General features: G+C 35.6%; 1 protein-coding gene across 1 annotated transcript in view; it reads left to right on the forward strand.

Moving 5' to 3' along the window:
* The window catches only part of CNTLN (centlein), a gene marked incomplete at its 5' end in the record, with an annotated part of 194,879 nt that overhangs the window by 67,978 nt on the left and 99,887 nt on the right, over window positions 1-27,014 (forward strand). Inside the window, 3 exons of the mRNA XM_084278162.1 lie at window positions 5,795-5,989; window positions 21,754-21,852; window positions 25,655-25,744. Coding sequence (XP_084134288.1) covers window positions 5,795-5,989; window positions 21,754-21,852; window positions 25,655-25,744 — 384 coding nt within the window. The remainder of the gene's footprint in view (window positions 1-5,794; window positions 5,990-21,753; window positions 21,853-25,654; window positions 25,745-27,014) is intronic.

The raw sequence follows: 27,014 nt of genomic DNA on the forward strand, positions 1-27,014 counted from the left end.
AAGAAGCTTTAAATTCACAAAATAAAACATGAACCTGTATAGATGTGGAAATGGTAGGGACAAGGCAGGTTCTCCCTTAAATTGGAATGAAAAACCTAAATTCTTTCACATGTAGTAGGAGCAGAGAGAAACTAAGTGACATGCTGAAGCCCACAGTGGAATGAAGTGAATCATCCTTTTAGTAGTCCACTCTATCTGTGAAAGCTGTGAGAAACTCGGAGCTTTAATAAAAATCATTTCACACTTCAGTTCAAGCACCAATACTGTTTTCTATTTGGAAAGTCTATTAATTAGGTTCATCTATGTATTCCAAACACCAATACAGTTGGTCACATGCTAGCTAGCAGATTTTGGCATCAGTTGTGCACGTAGGTTAAAGTTGAAGGAATCCTGCCTAGGCAGACTCCTGATATGTCCATGTGATGCCAAAGTCTACACTTGCAGGGAATGATTCTTATGCCTGAAAAATCTCGTACTGATATTGTTATTGTGCTGTAGTTACTGGGAGTAACAGTGTAGTCTGATATCTGCAGAATGCTGAAGTATTTGGAAAAAAAAAAAAGTAAATATATAGTTCTAAATCTTTCAGTTATGTTTGCAAGCCATAGTCTTAATGTTTCTGGCAAAAATAATGTAATTTTTTACAATAAGAGAACATTTATGTAAACTGATGAGAGTGTAATGGTAGTACATGAATAAAGGAAGAAAAATCTTAAGAATAAGCTTATTAAATGTGTTTGTGAATAATGCCAATTTTGATCTGAGTTTAAGATTTAAATATAAATATATTTGGGTTTAGATTAAGATTTAAATATATCTGAATTTGGTGTGTAATCAGATTGGGCGATTTTTAAATTACTCCATTTGAATTATGAATTATTAACAGTTTTCTGCATTAACTAGCAGAATTAGTGTTCTTTACAAGGCTAGTGAATGTTTTCTGACATCACACTACATAGAGAAGAAATTGAAATAGTAGCATTTCTAATCTCTGTAATCAAATCTGATAGCATTTCTCAGAGAAGTTGTTGCTGATAAAAAGTCTTTCGGAGAGAAATGTGTCAAAATGTTGATATGTTCAAAAAACAGTGCTCAAACCCAACGTTTAGATAGCCTTATCAACACAAGAAGTTGCACAAAGGTGATTAGATGGAGGAATACTGGAGTGTTGCTTTGGTGGGGGAAGTGGAAATCACTTAGGAAACAGGAAATGTTGGATCCACTGAAGAACGTAGACTTGTCAGTGTTAATTTTTGTGGTAGCAACACTAATCAAAAAACCTGAAATGTCCTCTTATGTACTACACCGTTATTTTTGAGAATGTGTATTGCTAAAATTATCCATTTTAAGTGGTTTCCAAAACCGTCACGGTATTTGTAATTATATAATACCATAAAGTTGAGGACAACGCATCTCTTTTAGCTTATACTAGTGACTCTTGCGTGCATGTTGTCTAATGTTACTTACATCCATTCTGTACTTTCTTTTATTTTCCTTCTTAACCTCTCACTTGTATCATAGGTAATCTTTCATGGTCTTTCATCTTAAAAAAAAAAATCACGCTATCTCTGCTTTTCCATTTGAAAAGTAAATGCCGTGGATGTGCTGTATATGGTCTGTCTGGAGTGCCTCTTAAGGTTCACCCTAGAGCTTCTCCAGCTGATTTCTGCCCTTGGTCTTGTCAAATTCCCATAAACAGCATGATCTTGTAACATGGATTTCTACAATGGCACTGTAATAATTTCCCTCGTAGCTAATTGTTAATTTAGACATTTTTTCATTTGTGTATTACAGATCTCAGTAATACATTGGTTTTTAGAGCATTTAACATTTAGCATTTATCTGAATAGCACTTAGATAAAACATTTAATGTAGGAAAACACTTGTTTTATACCTAGTGTATGTAATTGGCTACTGCTGTGTTTTAATGGATCTACCTTAATGTTAGTTCCTCACAGGAGCATACTTTTGAAGGAACTTTCCTGCATGTCTCCGCTTTCTGTGCTTTAGTTGATACCATAGAATAGCCTATGAAAGAATTAATTGAAATACCTTTTAGATTATGGAATTGGAAGTTATGTTGGAGCTGAAAATGTGTCCCAGCTGGTAATTGGCATTCAGCATACAGGAGCAGTCTAAACGTAGTTTAAAATAAATTCTGCACACTTTTATAATGTTAGTGTCAGTAATTTGTGTCAGGTGGTTTGCTCTACAATTTTTTTCCTGTTGCGCTGTGATTCTGGCTAACATACAATACAAGAACACATGTTAATGGGTTAATTGTTTAATTTTACTAAGTCTTGTTGGGATTCCTCAGCTTTCTTTGGTGTAGACTAGCTTAATTTTATTAACATATGTTTAATATATGTCAGTCCTTTGCCTCACGCCACCATTTTCAGGCTGCTAAATATTTTCTATTGTATGTGGGCAGGCTTTAGAGTCATATCTCTTGGTCGTCCTGGAAGTTCAACCTTTGGTCTGGCATTTTAGGTTACTTGATAAAATTAAGCATACTTATTTTTCAGATGAAGTTTTCTGGTTTGAGTAACTCTTCAGAGATCTAGCAAAAACTGTTTTCTGGTAAAATCAGTTGAATCAATATAGGAAATTGTTAAGGTAGCTGAGAAATATGGGATACTTTATTTTCTGTAGGTCAGCTAAGTTGCTCTTCCTTCCTGTCTGATAAATAGGCTCTTGTGTCATATAGACAGAATTTATTACTGTGTACTGATTTCAGATACTTTTAATCTTTTTTTATTTGTTTTTAAGTACCTTCACCTGTGATAGTCAATGTTGCCTAACAGTGAAGAGACAGCTCTAAGGCATTAAAAAGTGATTCTCAAAATGCCGTCTGTACAGCATCTCTGTTCTTTCAGAGCACAGTCTTGTGTTGGTGGCTGTTGCTTTTATTTTGACTACCAAATTTCATTAAATGGATAAAAAAATTTAAAAACATTTTTATTTGTCTTTCTATCTAGAAAAGTAAATAATTTTTTTATTTTTCTTCTTGGGGATTACACAATTTCCTGAGTAAATCTCATGTCTTATTGACATTCATCTAAGGTATAACGATTCATTTATGTACAGTCAAGATTTGACTCCTCTTTTCTGTGAAGCCTGCTAGTTCTGAGATAAATAATTTACAATATTTTTCTCTTGAATTTTCTACTCAGTGTTCCATCGCTAGTCCTCTGATCTTCATTTTATGTCTTTCTTTACACCTCACATTTTATATCCTTATTAATGGTAGACCTGTTTCACCATGTTGTGCAGTTCTGTATGTTCTGGAACGTATGACTGCAGTGTGATTAAATGTGTTGCCTCCTGCTTTGGCAGGGGGGTTGGACCCGATGATCTCTTGAGGTCCCTTCCAACCCCTAAGATTCTGTGATTCTGTGATTCTGTGCTAAAACAGCATCAGAAATAAGAAAAACCCACCAAAATAATCCCATGTAAACATTAAACCTGTTTGTAATCCACAAAACAGTGCATGGTCATAAATTAAAAAATAGGGTGCCAAATGGAAATTTGGAAGCCGTTCTAGGTATTTGTAGCTGATAGATTAAACTAATTCTTTTCAAGCACATGATTTTCAATTCAAATTTTCCTGATGTGAAATAACTTTAAAAAAATAATCTGTCTCCTATAAACTAGTACAATGATGCTGTTTTAAAAATATATGTCAGTGTAATGTGAATGTGTTGATGTGAATGTGTTTTTTACACATAGCTTTTAGGTGGTTTTATACTTGAAATGTATGTGTTTTGTTATTGCTGTTTTCAAAGCAGGAAAGGTTGGAAAAGTTTATGCAAGTAAAAAGACATGCTATTTGTCTTGTCCTGACAAATGCTGACTACCAAAAATACCCATTAGCTACATTAGGGGATGTGGCTGCCAACTATAAAAAACCGTATTTTTGATGTTCTTCATTCATCTTATTAGGATGTTACCTTTCAGATACTGTAATTATGACTACTTAAGTGATGCTAGTTATAAAACCAGCAAATTGTCATACCAGTATGATCTAGTTAATGAGCTTGTATTTTTATAGCTGGAAGTAACTGTCTTGATGTTCCATGTGTTTGGAAGGACATTTGATAAATGGAACTGTTTATTTGCTGTGAGATACCTACTCTTTTAAATAATCTTGAACTCGCATTTCTAGAGATTGTGTAAACTTTCTTAAATGTATAAGAAAGATTCACTAGGCACAGGAATTTCAATGTAAACATTTAATTTTTAAGACTTGGAATAAACTAAAATACCAGTCTATCTGGACTTAAAATTAATTTGGCTTGAGAGACATGATCTCTGGTCTGCTTTGGAAATAGATAAGAAGTAATCTACTTTGTCCTAAATGGATTTTGAGAGATAGAACAAAGGAAGGGAAGAAGTATTATTGTTTCAATTTCTCAAAAAATATTAGGTAGGCATTTCATAATCTAAAAATTTTGACTGTTTTTCAAAGGTTTTAACTGCTAAGTGATATAAGCAGACTAAAGGGAGAAAGAAATGTGCCATTTAAGTAAAGTTGACAAGACAAATAATAATGAAAATTTTACAAGTAAAATTACTTATGTCATTTCTTTGTGCTTATAAACATTACTAACAGATTTGGAAATTCTAATTTTTGTTTTTATTTATTTTGGGTTGAATGGCAAAAATGGATTTTCCAAAGAAAACTGTCAGCTGCAGAAATACATACCTTCTACAGATTATTTTATGGTCAAATAAGTAGTCGGAAGGAGTATTGTTTATTTTGAGGAAAAAGGACAGTCAAAGGAATGAAAGACTGAAATAGAGAGTAATCTGTGTTTATGTAGTAAAGCTGCAGAGTCATGTATTTCCTTCAGAATGTCTACTGTTTAACTACAAGTTTATTTTTCAAACTGCTAATGCATTTTTAATAAAAAGCTAATTTTGTCTTAAATAGTTTTCAGATGTTTATATTGAAAAGGGGTAAAAATAGAGGTATGAGGTGGTTGTTCAGTTCTCTTCTTGCAGAATAATTTATTTTTGTCAGATAGACGGCATGTACTACTAGTTATTACTTAGGTGTTGCTCTAGACATTCTTTTTGTGTATGGAAACTCTTCTGAAGCAATTGAAGAAAGAGTATTCTGTCTTCAAAACAAGAACAGTGAAGCAACACCCAGGGGTAAAAACCTGTAATATCATCTCGGAGTTATATAGTTAATGCCAAAAATTTTCCTACAGAATAATTATTTAAACAGACATTTTAAATTTCATACAAAATGCAGTAGGCATTAGTGGATTCACCGTATTTCTATCCAAGCTATATTAAAAATGTTAGTTTTAAGAGATCGAACTACTCTGTAACAGATTAGATGGCATGTAGTATTCTTGCTCTTTAATTTCATTCCCAGAACAGATGTTTAATTTTTTTGGCCTATTCTCAATAAGGGATTTTTTTTTCCTTCTGTATTTTACATAAACTGTTCATGAAATAAAATAAAACCTGAATTTTAGGTGTCCATTTGTATTTACGAATGCCATAAAAAGTGACTAAACCTGATAGTATTCTAAGACTAGTTGTGTTTTTTTGCAAAGAATTTATTTCAAACAATGGGTCAGTGATTGCTATAAACACTATTTTTGTATGTAAAGATCATGAAAGGAGGCAGAATGATATGAAGTGTGAAAAAAATAGTAAAACAGAAAAGAGGGTGATCTTTGAGGACAAGTGGCTTGAATCTTATTTCCTCTTCTCTTGTATTTATATAACCATCTTCATCAGTTATTTTTAACTCTATTCTGTCTCTTCTCTCTCATAGCTTTGTAATGAATTGACTTCAGGTTTTGAAACTGTTAAAGCACATGAAGTTCAACTGCAACAAAGCTGTGCTTCTCTTCAGGATCAGTTACTTGGAAAAGATGAAAAGATTTGTCAGTTACAAGAGGAACTTCAGCAAGTTCATGATGCTTTAAAGGCAGCACGTCAGAATTCTTCTCCAAGATGTGAAGTACAGGTGAATCCCCTTCTAATATAGTATAAGTTGTTCTTGTTGTAAATTAAGTTTCTATACCAGGCTGTTTTAGAGGAAATTGTAGGGCTTTTTTTGAGAATAGCTGTGCCACTGTGCTGTTGCAGTTGTAGACAATTAAATCTGCCCTGGGGAAAAAAAAAACCCGAACCAAAACTGAGTAATGATGTCAGTATTCAACAAGATTCTTACTTATGTTCTCTAACACAGACACCAAAAATAAAAATAAAACTTGAGGGTTTTTTTATTCCTTAAATCAAATTCCTAAAGAAAAAAAAATTGAAGTTTCTGCGTTTTGTCTGTGAAAATTAAATATATTGGTCCTGATTTGTTTCATTGTTCCTGACCCTGCAAGTAAACTTTAGATCACAGATCTAAAGAAAGCATTATGATGGGGAGAAACATTTCACTAAAAAAATTTCTAAGCTTTAATGTGCTATTTGGAACTATGATAAAAAGTCCATTGTGTATACCCCTAATATTTTCCAAAGGCAAATTTATGACTTCAAGTGAGTTTGAAAGGCTTTGGAATGATCTACCCAAGACAGTTTTTTAATATCAATCTGTTACTTAGCTGCTTCTTATATTTGTCAATGAGATGTGCTTATACATTTCCCTTTTACCAGCACTCTTACCCTTGATTAAGCAAAGAAGGGAAAATAGGTAAAGTGATAATGCTTATTAACTGTAAAGCTTCACTTAGCGTGGTCAGGTAGGGTATATTTATAGTCTAGGGTTTTATTCAGGAGCCCGAAGGAATATTCTGGAGCCCAAAGGAATATATAAAAAACCACACTTGATTCCTCTAAGCTTGTGTAAGTAGTGATGAGCTATAAATCCAAAATCACTGAATGTAGTATCTCCTGCATGTGTTGTGTTCATGATGGTCTTTCCAGAATGAATGTTCTAATTTTATAGTGTTTAAGTTATTAAGATTTTTTTCTTGGACCCATATTGTATACCTTTTTTTAAAGTTCCTCTTAATCTAATGGTTTGATAATTTTGCTTCGCAAATTATAAAGTACATTTTTTCTGGGAGAGTGTTTAACTCTTATGTATTCCTGACCTTTTTCTGAATCTTAGACATAGACATAATTGGGGTTTTTTTCTTTCAGAAGATTTTGGTGGATTTTAAAAAAATGTTATGAAATTAATCTCGAGCTGTTTCTGCTCTAAACATAGATTTGGATCATGGTTTCTTGAATGCTTAGGCTTTATTTCTGAATATATCAACCTGCTTTCATCATCTGGTATTGCTCTGAAGAGGTTTTTTTGCATTTTTTTTAATCATAAAGGCTTTTATCGTATCTCTGGATTGTAATTCCTGAGGATAAGGAGGCCTTTGTTGTCTTTGTGAAGTAACGCTGCAATGCTTCTCTCCATGTAGATTACCTATATTGCCTAACTTGGATCTTGTGTGGCAGTTTATTATTGAGTCACGCTGTATCCCCTGTGGACCTGGTGTAAGCATTTGGCATTGGCTTTTGTCTTTGTTATCCTGAATAGCTTAGCAGTATTAGAAAATTTCTTTATTACACTAGCTTCCTACCTTTCTATATTTTTGAACATATGGGCCCCCACAGGTGACTCTTTCCCACTGAGTAAACTAAGCATTTATTGCTATTACTTATTTCTCATAATTAAAGCAATTCTTTTACTGTAAGATTTTTGCCTCCCCTTAAAACACACCAGTTGGATTTCCTTAAGTGCACCTAGTGTGGAGATTTGCTGAAATCCATTTCAAATCTAAGTTTACAATTTCATTCAGATCACAGAATCATAGAATGGGTTGGGTCAGAAGGGACATCCAAAGATCGTCTAGGTCCAACCTCCCTGGCATGAGTAGGGACACCCACCACTAGACCAGGTTGCCCAAAGCCTCATCCAACCTGGCCTTCAACACTGCCAAGGAGGGGTCAGGCACAGCTTCTCTATGCAGCCTGTTACAATGCCTCACCACCCCACAGTAAAGAATTTCTTCATTATATCTAATCTAAATCTACCTTCCTTAAGTGCAAAGCCATTACTCTTATCCTATCACTACATGCCTTTGTAAACATTCCCTCTCCACCTTTCTTGTGTGTCCCTTTTAGACACTTGAAGGCTGCAGTAGGGTCTCCTTGGAGCCTTCTTTAGGTCAAACAAGCCCAACTGTCTCAGCCTGTCTTCACAGGAGAGGTGCTGCAGCCCTCTGATCATCTTTGTGGCCCTCCTCTGGACTTGCTCCAGTAGCTCAATGTCTTTCTTGTACTGGGGACTCTATAGCTGGGCGCAGTACTCCAGGTGGGGTCTCACGAGAGCAGAGGGGCAGAATCACCTTCCTTGACCTGCTGGTCATAATGGTTCTGATGCAGCCCAGAGTATGGCTGACTTTCTGAACTGCAAGTGCTTGTCTTGGGCTTTTCATTGAATCCCAGTTAATGAAAGGATCCCCAGTCCTTCTCCTCAGGGTTGCTCTCAATCCATTCTCCATCCAGCCAATCCATGGGATTGCTATGACCCATGCACAGCACCTTATAGTTGCCCTTGTTGAACTTCATGTAGTCTGCATGGGCCACCTCTCAAGCCTGTCAAGGTCTCTCGGGATGGCATCCCTTCCCCCCAGCATGTTGACTGCACCACACAGCTTGGTGTTTTCAGAAAACTTGCTCCCACTTTCCATGTTGCTGACAAAGTTGTGAAACAGCACCGGTCCCCATACCACCTTCTGATGATTGACACTGGTCTCTATTTGGGCATTGAGCCATTGACCGCATCTCTGGAGTGCAACTATCCAGCCAGTGCCTTATCCACTGAGTTGTCCCTCCATCAAAACCATGTCTCTGATTCAGAGACGATGCTGTTGTGTGGGACAGTGTTGAGCACTTTGCAAAAGTCCAAGTAGATGACTTTAGTTGCTCTTCACCTTGCTTCTACCCTTTGTAGGCTTTCTTTTTGTGTTTGAGTTTGTCCAGGGACTCCTTGTTCATCCATGCAGACCTCCTGGTATATTTACCTGACTTCATCTAGCAGGGGATCATCCTTGAATACTAACTAGTTGTCTTGGGCACATCTTTCCTCCCAGGCTTTGTCTATTCTAGATCAATTTTGTTTACATCTTAAAAGAACTTCTGGAAATTTCTGAGGTTAATAGTATGACTATTTTAGAAGCTAGTGACAATATATAATCGGTGATTCAATTTTACACTTGATTTCCCTTGGATGTTTTAAATTAATCACACCCAGTGTGTGTGAATTGTTCCTATTTCTTTCGGGTTTTTTATTCTATGTCTTTATCTGAAGTACAGTGACCAGTATGTTCCATGTAAATTGGGATCCAAATGTGAGGCCTTCCTAAATTATTTCATGGCGAACATGGGTACAAATAACTATTTTCTTGTAACCTTATGTTGGCTTTCTCTTATGTTTCCATTTTGATCTCAGCCTTTTGGACTCTCTGGCACGCTCCCTATTCCCATTGTATTTGAAGGAGTTGTGGTTTAGCGCCAGTCAGCAACTAAGGCCCACACAGTCTCTTGCTTACTTCTCCTTCACAGTGGGATTGAGAGGAGAATTGGAAGTAAAATGTGAAAGTCATGGGTTGGGATAAGGACAGTTTACTGGGACAGCAAAGGCGGAGGAAAACAACAATGATACTTAGAAAAGTATATACAAAGCGGGTGATACCCAGTGCAATTTGCTCACTGCACAGACCCTGATGCCCATCCCTTCCCTGAGCAGCAGTCCCATCCCTCTGGCCAGTCCCCATCATATACTGAGCATGATGTCAAATTTGAGTCAGTTAGCCTAGCTGTGTTGCCTCCCACCTTCTTGTAAAAATTAACTCTATCCCACCCAAAACCTAGTACAGACTATACTTACAATTATTCAGAGAACTTGCTGTTTTGTTAGTGAATGGAAGCTCAGTCTGACCTTCTGCAGAAATACATCATTTGAACATTTATGCAATTTGTCATGAGCTCAGTCACATACTTAGCTAGTGCTAGTGGAGAAGGCATGGGCATGGTAGGAAGAAAAAACAGACAACTTAGGATAATGAATGCAGTATAGAAAACCAAATTCAAGATGTGGACCTTCATTTTTCAGTAAATTAGTCTTAAACCAGGCTCTGATGGGAGAAATTAATAGTGTTACTTAAGCAGCCTCATAGGGAGGGAAATGCATATAGGTAGCATCCTCAGTTGATAGGTTTGTGGAACAGAGGTAAGCCATGTGTGCTTACATGTTTAACATGCTTAATATTTTCTCTTGACCAGCCTTCCTCCATTCTGCTGTAGCAAATATCCCACATTTTGTTGCCATGCTGTCTTGCTCTGGCTGAAAGGCTGGAGTATGTCTTTCAGGAATGCGTTGTAATGTTCATTGTTGGCTGCATTTTGATGATGAATTTCCCATTACCAACTTTACTGTCTTGCATAAACACTAGAAGGGTGATGATTTTGTGTGGTTCCACAGATGAGGTTTCTGCAGAGGAAGAAAGTTTCCACCTTTCATTTATTTTGTGACTTGTAACAAGATAACCAGAATTCTGGTCATGTGTGAAGTTCTGAAGTTATGTGATTAGAGGTGCTTCTAACTCTTTCTGTTCTCTCTTGACTGTAACACCACTAGTACAGGATAGATTTGGACTAGAAGCTTAATTAACAGGATACCAAAGCAATGCAGACATCTAGTTTTTCTGTTAACATTTTTTAAAACAGTCCTTCCTCAAAGAAGTTGGTTTAAATGAAAGCTGTACTTCTTGGGTAATTTTGATATCTTGAGCATGTTCAGATATGTGCTTTGCTGAAAGTTCATCCTGTGGGACATGCTAACAGTCTGTTGACAGCAGTAATATATCTTCTTCAGACTCTCTAGCCAGGAAGATTATGCATCAGTGTTGCATATGTTACCACATACTCTTTCCTGGATTGGAACTTTTTTGCTGTTGAAGCTGTATTAGAAATATTATCTCAGTTTGCTTTCATTAAGGGTAAAATAATGCCTATTTTTATGCAATCTTTGTCTAGTCAGTGTGGCACTTGTGTTTGTGAGGGCAAACTTTTGGTTGATTTCAACTTGAATATTCTGGTAATGTATGTATGTGATCAAGAATTTGAACCTTGCTTTCAAGAATTTGAATCTGCTTTACAATAAATTTACATCTCAGTATGTGTACATTCAGCAGCTCTCACATACCTTTTCTTTGATCAGAGAAATTAGGCATCTTTTAATTTAAAAGGGTTTTTAGTTAGATCTATGTTCATTCACACTGCACAGTAAAGAAGAACAGAACAAAAAAATAGTTTTCAGAATATAAGCTCATGGGGTTTGATTAATTAAATCTCATGTAATTGTTGCTTTGGTTCTGTTTCATTATTGGTGTTCATTTTTAGCTCTGAGATATATACCATACATTTAGTCAAATGGTTAATATACCAGATCATTACCCATGTGAATGGTAAATATTTAAATATATTTACTGAACCAAGGCACTCATTTCTGTCTTGACTCCTTTTCATATGTGTGCTGACATCAAAGACAGTATTAAGAATTATGGTTGATCAAAGAACAGCAATTAACAGACATTTAAATATTTCCCTTTTTTTGCAACTGTAGCATCTTACAGGTATGTGCAGTCAACCTAATACGTAATTCACTTGCACTTTTGTAGCTGCATCTTAATTTCTCATTATGAAGTTTTTACAAGTCTGAATAAAAAATAGTAAAAAAATGAAGCTGGAAATTGCACATAGATGTAACTTAAGTTTATAATAAAGAATTGCTGGTTTCTTTTTAACTAAAATAAAAATTTGAATTTAGGAAGGTTTATATGAGAAATACACAAATAGAAAGTTTAAAAAAAAACTTTACCCCTTGTTGCCATGTAAAGGCCTTCAAGTCACAGTGGGTCTTAGTATACTGTTTCCTAACATCAGTATTTCAGTCATTAGGCATATATAGTACAGCATGGATTTTGATTGAAATATAAGTGGTAAAAAACTAGTTGGAGAGGGTAACTTATTTATTTTACTAGTTCTGTTGTTTTTGTCCAATATACCTAATAGTGCAATATGAATATTTAAAGTCACTTTTGAGGCTTACTTTTCTATTTCTTCTTAATGATACACATGACAAGAGGCGGGTATCCTGTTCGAAGAGGGGTGGTCTAAATTATCTTTTACAGGTAGGGATTGTTTCAGTTGCTCAAACTAATTCTTAACAAAAGGATTTTTATATTACAGCAACCATTATATATTACAGCAGCTTATTTAGCCTTTACTATTAGAAAACTTACCCATTTATTTGTATTCTGAGTTTCTTGGTCTTGCACCCCCTGTGGGTCAAAGTTTGCCACAAATACATTTGAGTTTTTAGAAATAGTCAACATACTAAAAAAGCATTTGAATTCATAGAATCATATAATCCTTAAGGTTGGAAAATATCTCTAAGATCATCAAGTCCAACCATCTGCTCTATACCACCATGTCAACTAAACCATGTCCTGGAGTGCCCCATCAACACCTTCTTTGAACACCTCCAGGGATGGTGACGCCACCACCTCTCTGGGCAGCCTGTTACAATGCCTGACCGTGCTTAGAGATGAATTTTTTCCTAATGCCCAATCTAAACCTCCCCTGACTCAACTTGAGACCATTTCCTCTTCTCATAAGACCGTATCCTCTCATCCTAAACTGGATCTCATAGATCTCAAAATAGATACACTGTAGAGAGAAGGTAATTGTATGGGACATGACATAAAATCATCATGAGCATTTAATACTGCAGCACATCATTAAGGAAGACTTTATAACTGTTTCCTTGAAGGTTTGGGCTTTGAAGAAAGTAAAATGGAACTAAAATTGACCAATTTAGGCAGCATAACAAGCTGAGTAAATAGTTAAGTCTTTAATGACAGAAAATATCAGTAAGATTTTTCAAATGGCATTATTCCCTTAAAATACAAACTATCTGTTATTTGGAGCTTCTTACCCTTATAGTAAAGACAGTTCACTTGTAAAGGGAGATTTGCTCCGGATCTAAATACCTTTGTAACAGAAAATACTGATATTTTCTGATGCTTTCAATATGTCAATAATTGTAATTTAAACTTTAAATTAGGCACATGTTATTTTCAGTATTAATATTAAAATATCATTTAATCTTGATTATAATTTTAATAGAAAATTTAATATGGCAGGTTACAGCTAACCACTTTTTTAAAAACTAGTGTAAGCATGAGGCTGATTATTGATCAAAGAAGCAGTAGTAATTTGTTGGTTTATAAACTTTTTTTATGCCAGTGTCTTATGAAACTACATTTAAAATAGCTTGTATATATGCCTTTAAACAAGATGAAAAGGAGAAAATACAGATCTATGTTCAATAAATAATAATAATTAGTAATTATTATTGTTGTTATTATTTCCTGGAATTTCTTTGTATTTTAACTGCACAGTTCTGGGGTATTATAGACACATACAAAGGAGTTTGTACTCCGTGGTTCAAGCTATACCCTTGTCCTCAGAAAAGCTGTATGGAGTTATGACTGTCTAATAGAGTCTGTGAAGTCATTGTTGCTATTAGGATCACACTAAACTAGCACTCGATCACCATAAAATTCAATTTCAGTTACAGTTGGGTGTGTTTTACTATGACAGTTTGGGGCTTCACCTGCAACGTTGTAGGTGTGCCAGGATCCAGGTGCGTATAGTCTATTAAACATGGAATAGAGGTTTTGTGCAGCTTTTGAAATTATATTTTAAAAGAGGAAAGAAATGCCGTGTACTTTACAGAGGTACTGCAAAACTTCTGAAAGCTAATCTACATCCTGTTCTAGAGTGTTAAAAGGACCAAAAGGAAAAACTGCATCCAGTTTTGAAGAGTTTAATTTTCATTTAGTTTAGTTTGACATTCCATTTATCAGTTTTCAATGTACAGTAATCTGAGAGGACCAAGATACTGAAAATGTGGGCTTTATAATGGAAAGAGCAACTCAACTTTAACTACTCTATAGCGGCACTATTCATGCTGCTATAATAAAACTTAAGAATGTTTAGTGATTTTTTTTCCCTACAATTATTCAAAATTACATTACCCTTACTGAAAACTGAATGGCTTTTAGTGGATTAATTAAACTGTAGCTGGTTTGCCATCTGGGTGCTGCTTGTTTAGCTGCTTTCTCACAGAAATATTTTTCACCAAATAAAGAATATTTTTTTGTTAGACGACAGCTGCCAGACAGTCATTTCTAAAATACAAATGATATATGGTCTATTAATTGTTACCAGGCTAAATTTTGGGTTATGCTGGGGAAACTACTTGGACATTTCTTTCCAATTTTCAATGTCTTTCCTTTTGTCTCCACCCGCTCCCCCCCCCCCCCCTCGCCTTTGCACGTTACAAAATGCACAGGCTCTTAAAATATAAAATCTGTTTATAAATGTACGAGAAAATAATTATATTTTACAGCAAGATCACCCATGACATTATGTTGGAGTCGAGGGTATAGGCTAGATGCAGAAAAGAAAAAAAAAAAAGGAAAGAGGGAATTAACTAAATCTGATTTTTATGGCTCAAGTGGTTTCATTAAATTAGAGTGCTGTGTGCTACTGTTCATTAATGAACTTGTGCCATATGCTTTAACTGTTCTGGTCAATAGCTGATAAAGAAAGGCTTGTGTTTAAAAAAAAAATGGATAAAAATATCTTTGTGATGGGCTTTTATCAAAGGACTTACTTTGAATTCAGTAACTACTACTGAGGCAATATGGCTCGCAATTTGCGACCCAAAGGTAGTCATACATTATTGGAATACAGCCTACTGCGCTTCACATTACACAGATGTGAAGGCCTGATTATAGCTGCTTCATAATTAACAGTGATCCGATTTGTTTTGTGGCATAAATGGTGCATGTGTAGAACATTAGCCATGGCACTCTCATTCAAATTCAACTCAAGGGCTCAGCGGCAGGCGGGTCACGAGCTTCAGGGAGTAGAAGCACAAGCTCCTCCATATGTTCTTGCTGCATCTTACTATGGCTATGAGTGCAAGATAAGTTCCCCAAAGAACCTAATCGTGTTCTGTAATTACAGCGCGGCTTTCTGCTGGCTAGAAATGAGGGAGAAGCTAAAACACTCCCTCATCAGATAATTTGTAAATTACTTTACATGGCGGATGCCTAACTCAGTTGGTTTTCAACTGCTGAAATTATAAATAATTGTAACAGATGTGGCAATATGGCTGGCCTCCAATAAATGAGGCCCTTGATAATTTGGCCGACCCTTTGACAGGCCAATTTAATAAAATGTGAACAAAATCTTCTTGCTAATAATTTATCATCCCTTTTCCCAATAGAATAAATTTAATTACCCTAGCAGTTAACAAGGTCACACCCAGATGCCAAACTCGGCTACAGTTTTGATAATGCAATCAGGAATTGAGAGGTGATGACAGCGTTGTTGTTTTTTTCATTACCTGGCTTCACATAAACACAGGTGGCGTAGCTTTCTTGTCAGTTTTTAATAATTACAGGCTATTATGGAATGCATAGTTAGCAGATTGAAAACCACACTTTAGTGAATTTGTTTGAGTATGATTGAGGTTCTAATGTACAGAGATGATAATGCATAACAAGCACAGTCCCTAGTTTACACCATTAGTGCACAGGTTTGATTTTTACTTGTGATAATAGTGTAATAGTTCAGCAGACAACAAAGTTGCTTTTTTTTGGAGCAGTCTCACCATCAGATGCAGGTTTATGTTTTTTTGCTTTCTAGTACTAAATCTCTAACTCAGAAAGCATGATTTTTTTTTAAAGTTACCCAGTAACTTCCATTATGCCAATATATATTTTAAAATATCTTAAAATACCTTCGAAGAAATGCTGTCTACATTTTCTAGTAGTTTGTCAAGTAAATCTTCCAGTAATAAGCTTTTTAAAAATGAAAATGCAGAAGATGCCATAAAAGTTCTTAAAGAAAAAAAAAAAGCTATTATACTCAATAGAAACTTTTAAGCCTTTGTTGTAAAGTATTACTTAATAAAGTATGGTTTCAGGAGTATAATGATATTAAAACTTTAACCAGCAATTACTCAGGCTTCTGTAGTATTATAGTCTATATCTAATGTCTTTAATTGTAATGCATTAGAGCAAATTGTATAGATGTTTTCAGCTTGCCTGGATCTTTGTGTGCTGCTGTTCTGGCCAGTTTTACTCAAAAAAACCCAGTTTTATTGTGTATCTGCATCTAAAAAGTTGCTGCTCCAATAAATACATGGCGAAATCAGTGGCTGGGTTAACAAAAAGGCTTAATGAAGTCCAACCTTTTCTTGAGACTCTCTGTGATGATTCTTACAAACATTTCTCCAAGCTACATTTTTTTTTCCTTATAATTTAATTTCCTCAATGATTTGGAGTGTTCATTTTACAACAGGAGGTCTAATTCTCCTGATGAATAAAATAAATCAATCATACCTGGTTTGGGGAATATTTCTGGTGTGGTGGCTGCATGTTCTTCATAAAGGAATTGCATCATGATGAAGCTTTAGCAATCTGATCTAGTTAAAGATGTCCCTGCTTACTGCAGGACGGGGCTGGGGGGACAGGAGGTGGACTATATGACCTTTAAAAGTCTCTTCCAACCACTCTATGATTCTGCGATAATTTTTTTGCCAACCTATTCTTCTCTATTAGATGATCAGAAGGCTTTTTTGCATATGATATAAATCGCTTGGATTTTGGAGGATGCCAAATATAAACGTTCTGAGGGTGAATGGATGATGGAAGCCCTTTCATTGGCTTTTATCCCCTCTTGGGGACATATGAGATCAAGATCGGTGCTGGATAACCTGCTCTTCAATGTTTGTTACTGGTGCCTATTGTAGCAGTATGTGCAGTAATTAGAGATATGGCTGTGACAATTGGATTTCCAACTGTAAATAGGAGCTTGCAAAGTGTACTCGGGTGGCCATTGCCTCTGACTTAGCTGCCCAGCTAGCTGACTTGAGTAACTGGGTAAGAAGAAACCTGGGAAGTGATTCTTAATTAAACTCTTATATAAAGTGCTTCTGGACATGTCTTGCCTCGTGGCTTTATGTTCCCTATGGCACTTTATTCCTGGAGTTTCACTGGAAGAAAACTTCGGGGTATGTGTCGTGGGCCAGTTGGTGGCTGTAGATCAAAAATGCTGTTTCCTAACTCAGATACTTTGGTAGAGATGTGCACGATTTCTCTAGTCTGAGTGGTGTGTAAACTCTGTTCTGTTGCTGAGACGGTATTTTACCCTTTACTAAGCCACTGTACGCCTGTTTCCAGCTTGCGGTTTAAGCAGTGGGCTTGCATCTGCTTACAGGACTGTGCAGTCTTTTTCCCTCTCCTGCTAGCTGGTGGTTAGGTGTTGTACAGTTAGCATTAGCTCAGCTTTGTGCTGAAGTTGAGAGGGAGCAAGAGTATATGTAAGGCTGTGCTATTAGCTCTGAAGCTCTTAGATACCCATTTCCTTGATACCTGCTCTCTTTTGCTGATTTAGGGAAGTCATACAGAAGATGAGTATGGTGGAACATAGGTATGTTGTCTCCATATTTTGTGGTACTGTTTTCTGATCTGTGACAACAGCGGCAAAAAGATGGCATTGGATCCCCTTCCCTATGAATAGGTGAAGTCCATGACATTTATTTGGAATATGTTTTGAATGTTAAATTGAGTTTCAGTGTGAAACGGTTATGTAGCAGTTGTGATCAAACAGCATATGATAAAAACTGATTTTGCTAAGTGAAAGGAAACCATTATTTTGTTAAGATAGACTTTGTAATGCAGGTAGAATCTAACCTGAAAGAAAGTCTTCATTTGCTGTGCTAAATACCTAGGTAGATGGACTGTGAAGAAAGTCAACATTGTGTGTACACTGAAACAATCATCTCATGGGAATTCTAGTTTTAGGTGTAGGATTCAGAAGAGACTTTAGAAAGTCTGGATGGAACTGTTTGTTGAGGTTAGTTACTATTTCAGTTTGTAAGATCAAAGATCTAGAGTGGTAATTCTGAGAGAATCTGTGGAGGAACCTGGTGCTGCCTCTCACCATGTAAGTTGTTTTTATTTGTCTGGATGTCATATCTTTACTATGAAATGGGACTACAATCTTGCAGAGTTTGAATGTTGAATGTTTTCTGTAGTCTGGGAACAGATTGTGCTTTTTTTCCAGTTTTAGGATTTTTAAATCCAAGCTCTGTTCTAGTCCAAATTATTTACCATTTGGCCTTACTAATCATAATATTTTCTTTCTTCCTGAGGATTTGATGAAATTACACTTCTTGCATAAATTCTAGAACTCTGGGTTCTTCATAGACTCATGTTTCATACTGAAGGAACTGAGGTTCTTATAATACCTCTATCTTGTCACTGTAAGATTTGGATTTGGTGGGGGTTTTTGCTCTTAATGAAGGATATTAGAAACACAATATTTTAGTAATGTAAAGTTAAATAGATATTAATGTGAAACAAAAGACCAGAAAGAGAAATTTCATTCGGCTTTCTGTCTTTAGAAAATCTTTTTATGTCTTAAAAATTTATGTTTGATATTTGAGTAAACAAAGTCTTCTAAGCAAGTAAACACAGGAGAGTGAAGGATATGTTGAATTTGATGGAAAATTATACTCAGCTCCTCAGAAACTAGGGTCCATTGATAAGCAAAGCATCAGTTTTCAGGTGACTCTCCTCAAGTTACACCTGGGTGTTTAAAATTCCCCAAACTGAAGAAAGTTCACATCCGTACTTTAAAAATGGAGGTGTTTTAAGGATGCTGTAGGTTTAAATTGTTTAGTAAGGCCTGTATTGATAACAGTGATCTGCTGAATATTTTAGAGGATAAAAACATGAGCATTTTGAAGGTGTTGTTAAGACTGGTTTTCTTGGGCTTAATTTTCCAAGAAATATATGTGTGTTTGTGTGTGCACAATACGTTGTCACTGTGCATTTAGAGTATTTTAAGTTGAAATAAATGTTACTGCTTGGTAATTTCTAGAGATCTCTTTTAGGAGAAGAGTGTAGGGAAAAAATCCACCAAACCAAATGAAGAGCACTGTTTATATATTTATCCTATTAAAGTCAGTAGCAGAACTTCAATGACACTGAAGAGCAAGGATTTACTATATTCTGTGACTCTTAAATGGATTTACATTTCAAAATACTATTTTTGAAAGAAGAAATTAAAAAGTACTGATACGGTAAGAAATTAATTGTTAGCTAAGTTTCTGTAATTCTCATAGTTTAAAAGCCAGCAACATCTAACAGTTATAGGCTTTTTAAAGTAACTGATAAGAATTGAGTTATTATAACACATTGAAGCTGTTGATTCTTCTCTTTAGTTACTAATGTAATTGTACTACTTATGTTATATGTAAGAGTCTTTTTATAAACAGCTGAGAAATCAATAAAATGGAACAAGGTAGGGTTTTTTTTCCCTCAATACAAAACAATAAACTTAGAGGGAAAAAAAGTATATTACTTAAATATTTTGATCTTCTAGGTTTTGTTATGTTTTAATTTCCTTTTTTATACTGCTGCCGTTTTGGTCAAATGAATAAAATGCCCAGTTTTGCTTTAAATGTTCTTTTCAATGCATAGCTTGTCTACTCATTTTTTCTCTTTTTTTTTCCCTCCCTCTGTATAGAGTTTTCTTTTAGTTATAAACTGGCCTTTTGCTGATCATAGGTGGAAATGACATCTGTTTGCAACTACATATGGCCTAAATTATGCAAAATGAGCTACGGAAATTATTTAAGGAACAGTCAGCAAAAGCATGGGCAACTTTTACTCTCTGAAAACTTTCCTGTGTTCGTATGCTGTATTAGGAGTTGCACTTTTTCTGGAATAAATGCTCAGTATTTCTAATTTGGGATTTATCTGTAGAAAGTGTGATTTTATGGCATGCTTTATAAAAAGCTTCATATTCTGCATATAAATAAATTACTATGCCCATTGGTATCTTTTTGTCAAATACTAATCTTGCTAGGGTGTTTGCTTGCTTGTTTTTAATCGACTTTGGACCATTTCTTTTCTTGATTGGCATGGATTTGGAGATTTTTTTGGTTAGTTCATCTTTTTTTACACACAGCCTTTTCTGATTTTTGGCAGTGAATGTGATTTGGTAAGTAATCATGATAGGATCAAGTGAATTGTATCAAAATCTTACTTCAATATTAAAAGAGTGTTTGTCTTAAGAATATGCGTACAAAGATGTCAGGTTATCAGAACTTTTCTAAGTAGGGAAAGTATGCAAGTAAAATAAAACTTTTGGGCAGTATTGAGAAAGTTATCTTCTGGATCAAGCTTTGTTGATTGAAGACTTTCTGTTTCCTAGCTGCTTGGCATTGCTGTCAGAGCACTGCTGGCAATAGGAATTTCATGAGTCTGCCATAATCAGTGCAATACAAGGTCAGCTGGGTCAGCTCAAGGCAGTTGCACTGACTTTTAAAACTAACCCACCCTTTCATTTATGCACTCAATTAAGGAGGGGTTTTGTGCCATCCTTACTTTCAGCAATAGTGTTAGGGTGCTAACCTCCAGCTGCCTGGATGTGTTGACCATCTCCATCTGTCTGGATACACTGACCATCTGGGAATTATCTTTGGCACAGCTGTTGCAAGGTGACTGTCTGTCCCCAGCCTTGAAGCACTGTGGACGAGGTTTCAGCTAAAACATTTCTCTTTCTGATTGCCATTGACTACCTCAACAGGCACACTACTTTTGCTTGTGCTAAGCTAACAATGTTTTGCCATCTGGTTATAACACAGTGGGGTGTGATGCAGGTAGTTAATGAAACAGAGTAATTTATCTGTCTAGGGTAACTTGATGACCACTCTTGGTCATGTGTACACCAACGAATCTGCTATCGAACGTCAAGGATATGACTTAAAGGTAGCTGGTACTAATGGAAATGTGTTTCACTCTGAAATGGCTTTGTGTCAGGGCCGACCAAGATGAGAGGTGTTTGGCAGTGTTGTATTGTGCCAAGGAATTGCTGTGAATGGATTGATGGCTGCTGAGGGGTCCTGGAATTCAATGTGTTTGTGAAATGACATATCTGTCTGGAGTAACACTGTGATCTGGAATTACCATCTCTTCTGTCTCTAAGGCTTCGAGTTTGACCACAACATTTGTGCTGTCTTGAGTTTATGGATATAGGAGATACATGTTGTAGATTTATGTTAAAGGGGTACTTCTCTGAGGAAGTTTTACCTAAGAATATCTGTTGACAGAATATGCAGTTATGATTTTTTTTCTCCTCCCCTCCCAAGGATACTTACCAACTTGAAATTTGACCATAAACAAGGTTAGGAGGTAAAATATTTTGTCAAGAAATTTTTACAGCATGTGAGATGCAAAATACTATCAGAGAATGAACTGCTGCAGAAGAAAAGCATGTATAAAACCACCATTGAGTGTAAATTTTGGGTTTTGTGTAACAGTGGTTAAGAGTGTAAATACAGTGGTAGTGGTGTGAAAATGTTCAGTTAACACATTGGGGTCTGGTGTTGGTTATGGACTCAAGTCATTTACAAACCCAGACTTGTTTACAGCTCTCAGATGTTCCTTACCAAAAGTAAAGCGTTTCTCTCAGCAGTTTTATGTGAAAGTTGGTTACACTTCTGATTTTTTGTTACTGATGTAATAATTCTGTACTATCATTTTCCAGGTATTTCAACAGCCCTCTATAAGTGAGCTGGAGTATCTTACTACAATACAAAAATCTGAAATCAAAGTTTTACAGGAAAAATTGAAAAAAGCAAGACTCAATCTAGCAGAGCATAATTTGTACGCTGCAGATACTCCAGAAAGCAAGAATATAAGGACTGGAGGAAAGTATGAGGTAAAGTGATTTTATTGTCTTGTGTATTTGTGTCTAAGTCAGACTGATAAAGCCAAATATTTTTGCTCAAGGGTCCAGATAATAATTTTAATATCTGTTGATGCTGCTTATAATTCTGGAAGCTTGTTTGGATGGTTCTTGTGTTATCTGCCAAAGACTTGTTAAAATAGCTGTTGGGAGTAGAAGATTTTACCTTATTAAATAGTGAATAAGGGATTCTTAATTAAATGAAATATTTGAAGGATAAATTCTTTGTAGATTTGTTAAAATGAATATTTATCAGGCATTTTGTGTGTTTATCAGAATGACCATATTTCTGAGAACAATATAAATGGCTATTATTACGATTTTATAAACGAAAAAGAGTTGGGTTTTTTCCTCAAAATCTTGATATTTCAAGTGTGATGTAGTATTTTTTTCTATGAAGAATGGAAACAGTATCCTTATGAAGTTTACACTCCTGTTTTTTTATTACTCTGTGTAGCACACTGGCTTTCTCATGATGAGTTGCTGTTAAATTTTGGCGGCAGGTAACAGTAACAGCTCTAAACTATAACTAATGAAGTAGATCCATTAATAGTTTTATATCTTAAATTAATTGATTTAGTTAGCTAAATAATTTTATTTTTGAATGTGTTCAGCCTCAGCATATTGGTCGATTTGTTGGGGTTTTTTAATTGTGATTGTGTATGATATGGGAAATTTGGAAGAGATTTCTGTAGCAAGGTTATAGTTTACAAGAATGGAGCATCTCATGTTCTGCTTCCTTAGATGCATTTGCATCTCATAGCATTTATTTTGAAAACTCTGTGGCTTGTTCTTTTTACCCCGAACTGTACTATATTTATGGGAAAAGACAGATGTTAGAATATTTGTTTAGGAGCATGTTTGAGACAGGACAGACTGCTGCACAGGCTGTATTGAGTGAAGAAGTTGAGAAACAGCCTTGCTCCAAGTGCCAGAGCTAGTATTTATCTGCAGCCCGTGAAGAGGACCACCATAGAACAGATGTCCACACTACAGCTTGTGTAGGAGCCCACACCAGAGCAGGTTAAAATGAAAGCCACAGTATATGGAGAGGAGTCCATGCAGGTTCTTCTGACAGGAGCTGTGGCCCAAGGAGGACCCTCTCTAGACCAGGTTTACCCTGAAGAACTCCAGCAGGGGAAAAGTGCAAAGAGGAAAGAGTGGCAGAGAGGAGCTGTAATGGTCTGACTGTTAACTCCCTATTCCCCATCTCCCTCTGCTGCTCAGCAGGACGTAGAGGAGTCAGGAGTGGAGGACTTAAACTGAGCTTGGGAAGACAGGTGTGGGAGAAAGTCTTCTTTTAATATTTTATCTATTTCTTATCAACGAAATCTATTTTAAATGTCAATAGCTTAAATTAATGTTCCTCAAGTCAGATGTCCATGATGGTGAATTGTACGTGATCCTCATTTCTTTGTCCCAACCTATTCTCTCCATCTGAACTCATGAGGAAGGAGAGTGACTGAGCCCGTGTGTGGATGTTCAGCCCTTTGCCAAGGTTAATCCACCTTGCTTCATCAGAATAATGTAACTGAGAGTACTGTGTTTTAACTTATCACTGTGTCAGGAATAAAGCAGTTACATTCTCTTGAGTAAAATTAAATTTTATTGTAGAGAATCTTTTCCTGTTTTGATATATATCCTAGTCATACTCTTTCAACACACAGGGTTGTTTGATACGTGCACTTTTTCACATGTGCATACAGACTTTGTTAAAACTTTTGGGAACTAAATTGAAAGGCTACAAATCCTTCGTATTTAGGTGAGACAGTAAGGAAAATTGTTGAAACGTTCTGGCTTTAGGATCACATAATATACATATAAAATAGAAAAGGTAGTACAGCTGTCTTTACTGATTTTCTCCTTGCAATGAAATATCTTCCCATTACCTTGTTGTTCAGTCTTTTATAGCAAAGGTATTCATGACAGAAGTTATTAGCACGTGATTTGACAGAAAAAATATGTTGGATGTACAATTCTTGTTTTACAGTGGTAATCCTTTTGGCTCCACAAAGACTCTTGTATTTACCCTTCACACCGCACCCTCCTCCCCCTTACGTGCATTCCCAGGTTACAAAGGACAAATAAGCATGGAATAAATTCTGATCAGAATGACAGTGCTTTGATTACTTTTCTCTCTGAAAGCCAAAGATTTTGAAAGAAGAAATAATTAGAAAGGTGTTCAAAAAGAAGGCCTTGGGACAGAACAGAAACTTACCACTAATAAGATAAATAGGGATGCGTGGACACGTGACTGTATGCTTCCACCTATGCTTGGTTGTGCAGAATGCATTGAAATCCATACGTCTGTAAGCTAGTGTTGTTTGCTGTGAATTGCAGAAAGTCAAATCCCTTGTCTACAGTTGTGCAGAGTAATAGAAACAACTTATTCTGTGAGACAGGTGATGCAGTGGTTAAATGCTTTGTTAAATGTGCATGTGTGGTGTCATTTTTCTTGATACTATCATCTATGTAAGTGTGTACTTAGAGGCAACTGTAATCTTCATAGTCCAGTCCCTGAGGAAAGTGGTACAGCTGAGTGGTGATTTGTATGAAGACTTAAGAGTCAGTTGCTTGGTCTTCCTTTGAGCTCTTTTTGGAGCTTAAACTTAGTAACTTTGTGAGCTGTGTTTTTCTGTTAACCTAATTAAACTGCCATCCGTGTATCTGCTGCCTGGTTAAGTTACACTGCCCTTGATTTTTTTTATTTTTTTTTTTTTTTTTTGGTAGCTAAGCTTTCCCATTGTTTGATGCATGGGAGTTATAATTGTCTGTTATTGATATACGTTCTACAATCTTCTAAGTGGATAATGTTAGGATATTGAAAAGTGTGAGTTATCTTGAAGTACTGATAAAGTTGCTGCTGAAACATTCTTGAATCAAGAATTTCCCATTGTTTGTGTTTAAAAAAAACCCAACTGTGTCTTGTCAGCCTTTGGTTCAGCTTCAGCAATGTTTCTGATTCTTCAACTGATAAAATAGATAAAGATTTCTGCCCACTGTCTTCACTGCTATATCCTGGTAGACATTTATGTGACTTGTGTGTGCAGAGCAGATCTCCAGAACATTTCAGTGAGAGTTCTGGCTTCCCTTCTTTGCCTTTTTTTTTTTTTGGACTTGTTTTGGGATTCCATCCAACACAAAACCTGTTGAATTCAAGAACATGACTATTTCCAGCTTCATCCAATGGTGTCTTTTATGGTATGAATAGGTAAGAGAAGATTGTTTAGAAAGAGGCATCTTTTCTTTTTTTTTCTACTTCCTGTACCTCTGCTGGCAGTTAATGTGTGTTACATCTACTTACCAGCTATTTCTTTACATTAAATCTTCTGTCACAAGGTTTCCTACCTATTAATATTACAAACCCTGCTTACTTCTGTTTTGCTGCTGTTTGGCTTAGTCTTTTGTAAGTATGTTATAGGATCATTTTATGAAAAGTCCTCTATTCTTCCACTTTTTGTACTTGAATTAACATTATCATAAAACTGGACTAATTCATAAACATTTAGGAAATCTTTAAAACATTACATTTTGTATGTATATTTAGAATAAGTATGTCTAAATTTGCTGTAAAATTTGAGGTCTGAATTAAAAAATTCAAATGTTTAAACCTGGCAGCAGCAGCAGCAGCAAAGTTTGTGGTTGTGAGTAGGGTATTACAGATGCCATCTACCAAATTGAGTTTTGCAGCAGCCCCAGGCAGTCAAATTGCACAGTATTTTACTACACAGCCTCTTCTGTCTTGGTAGGAAAATTAAACTCTTTGCCTTCTTAGCAAAGATTGCATTCATACTACCTATGTGTGGCTGTAAAGACCACACTGAACTCTTTCTCTCCACAGACCTCTAGTTTAATCACTAAACAGGTAAAAACATATTCATGCAATAGAATCTTTCTCAATGCACATCACCAATCCCATCTGTTCTCACAGGGAATTATTTCCATTTCCATGAATAGTTAGAATTTTTCTCTTATTTTTTGCCATGGCGCTGTGAAGGGGATTCACAGCACAATCCCATGTTAGTTATACATCAAGTCTCTGTGTTTGTGTAGATATATAGAGAAAAAGTGTCGTGAACTCACAGTATATGATCCTTTGATTAAAAACAGCACAGCTGTGAATTTTAAGCTTTTCTGTGTTATTTCCATTTGTCCATTCCTCTACAGAGTCTCTACCTAATTATTCTTAGCAGTCTGGTTAGTCCACTTTTTTTTCCTTTGTTGTCCTTCTCTTTGGCAACAAATGCAGTGCCTTAAACTGTTATTCCTTATTTCAGGAATAAATGTATTCCTAGTTCTCTATTCCTGTTCATGTATTTTCCTAGTCTGTTTACAAAAGTTTAACTAGGAAACATTTCTTGAAAAGTAATGCATTATAGATTTTTAGGAAAAATTACTAAGGATATATAATAATTAGGAAAATTTAAAGATAGGAATTTTATTTAAGATTTATTTTTATTCAAGACACCCGGGACTGTGAAGATGAATATATATTTTTTGTATGTTGGCCTTGGGATGTTCTGCTTCCGACACCTGAAAGGGATCAATTTAGTTTTGTGCAGTGTTAAAATATTTGCTTCTTAGTATCAGCATCTATTAACTGAAATAAAAGTTTAGATATCTCTACCAGAATTACTAGAAAATATCTTAAGCAATAATCTTACAATTTCAATGAGATTTACTCCTAATACAATGTTATACTGACTGTAACATCAAAAATTTGGAAATACTACCTTAAATGTTCATTAAAGCTTTCTTCTAGTTTCTTTTGTTATATAAAGGAACTGACAGGAGTATACAAATTATGTCCATTTAACATTCACATTTAAAGGTACTAAAATTCTTTCTAGACATTAGTTTTGGTTTGTCGAATTGGGTTTTGGGGTTTTTTTATGTCAATTAGTCACACTTCAGAAGCAAAAGAAACTCAGTACCAAATGACAGAAACACCTTGGCAAAATTTAAATTCTTAAAGATGTGATATTATTTTTTCCTGCTATTTCATGATTGTTAATTTTTCCTCCTTTTCTGGAAACCCATATGATTTAAAGTGAAAGTGTGGTATATATAACACCTTGTAAACATTTAATACTGGAAAGTAATGGTCTAAGAAAAAAAACACCAGTTGGTAATTA

Source organism: Gallinula chloropus (genome assembly GCF_964237585.1).
Source record: "Gallinula chloropus genome assembly, chromosome: Z".
Lineage (NCBI taxonomy): Eukaryota > Metazoa > Chordata > Aves > Gruiformes > Rallidae > Gallinula > Gallinula chloropus.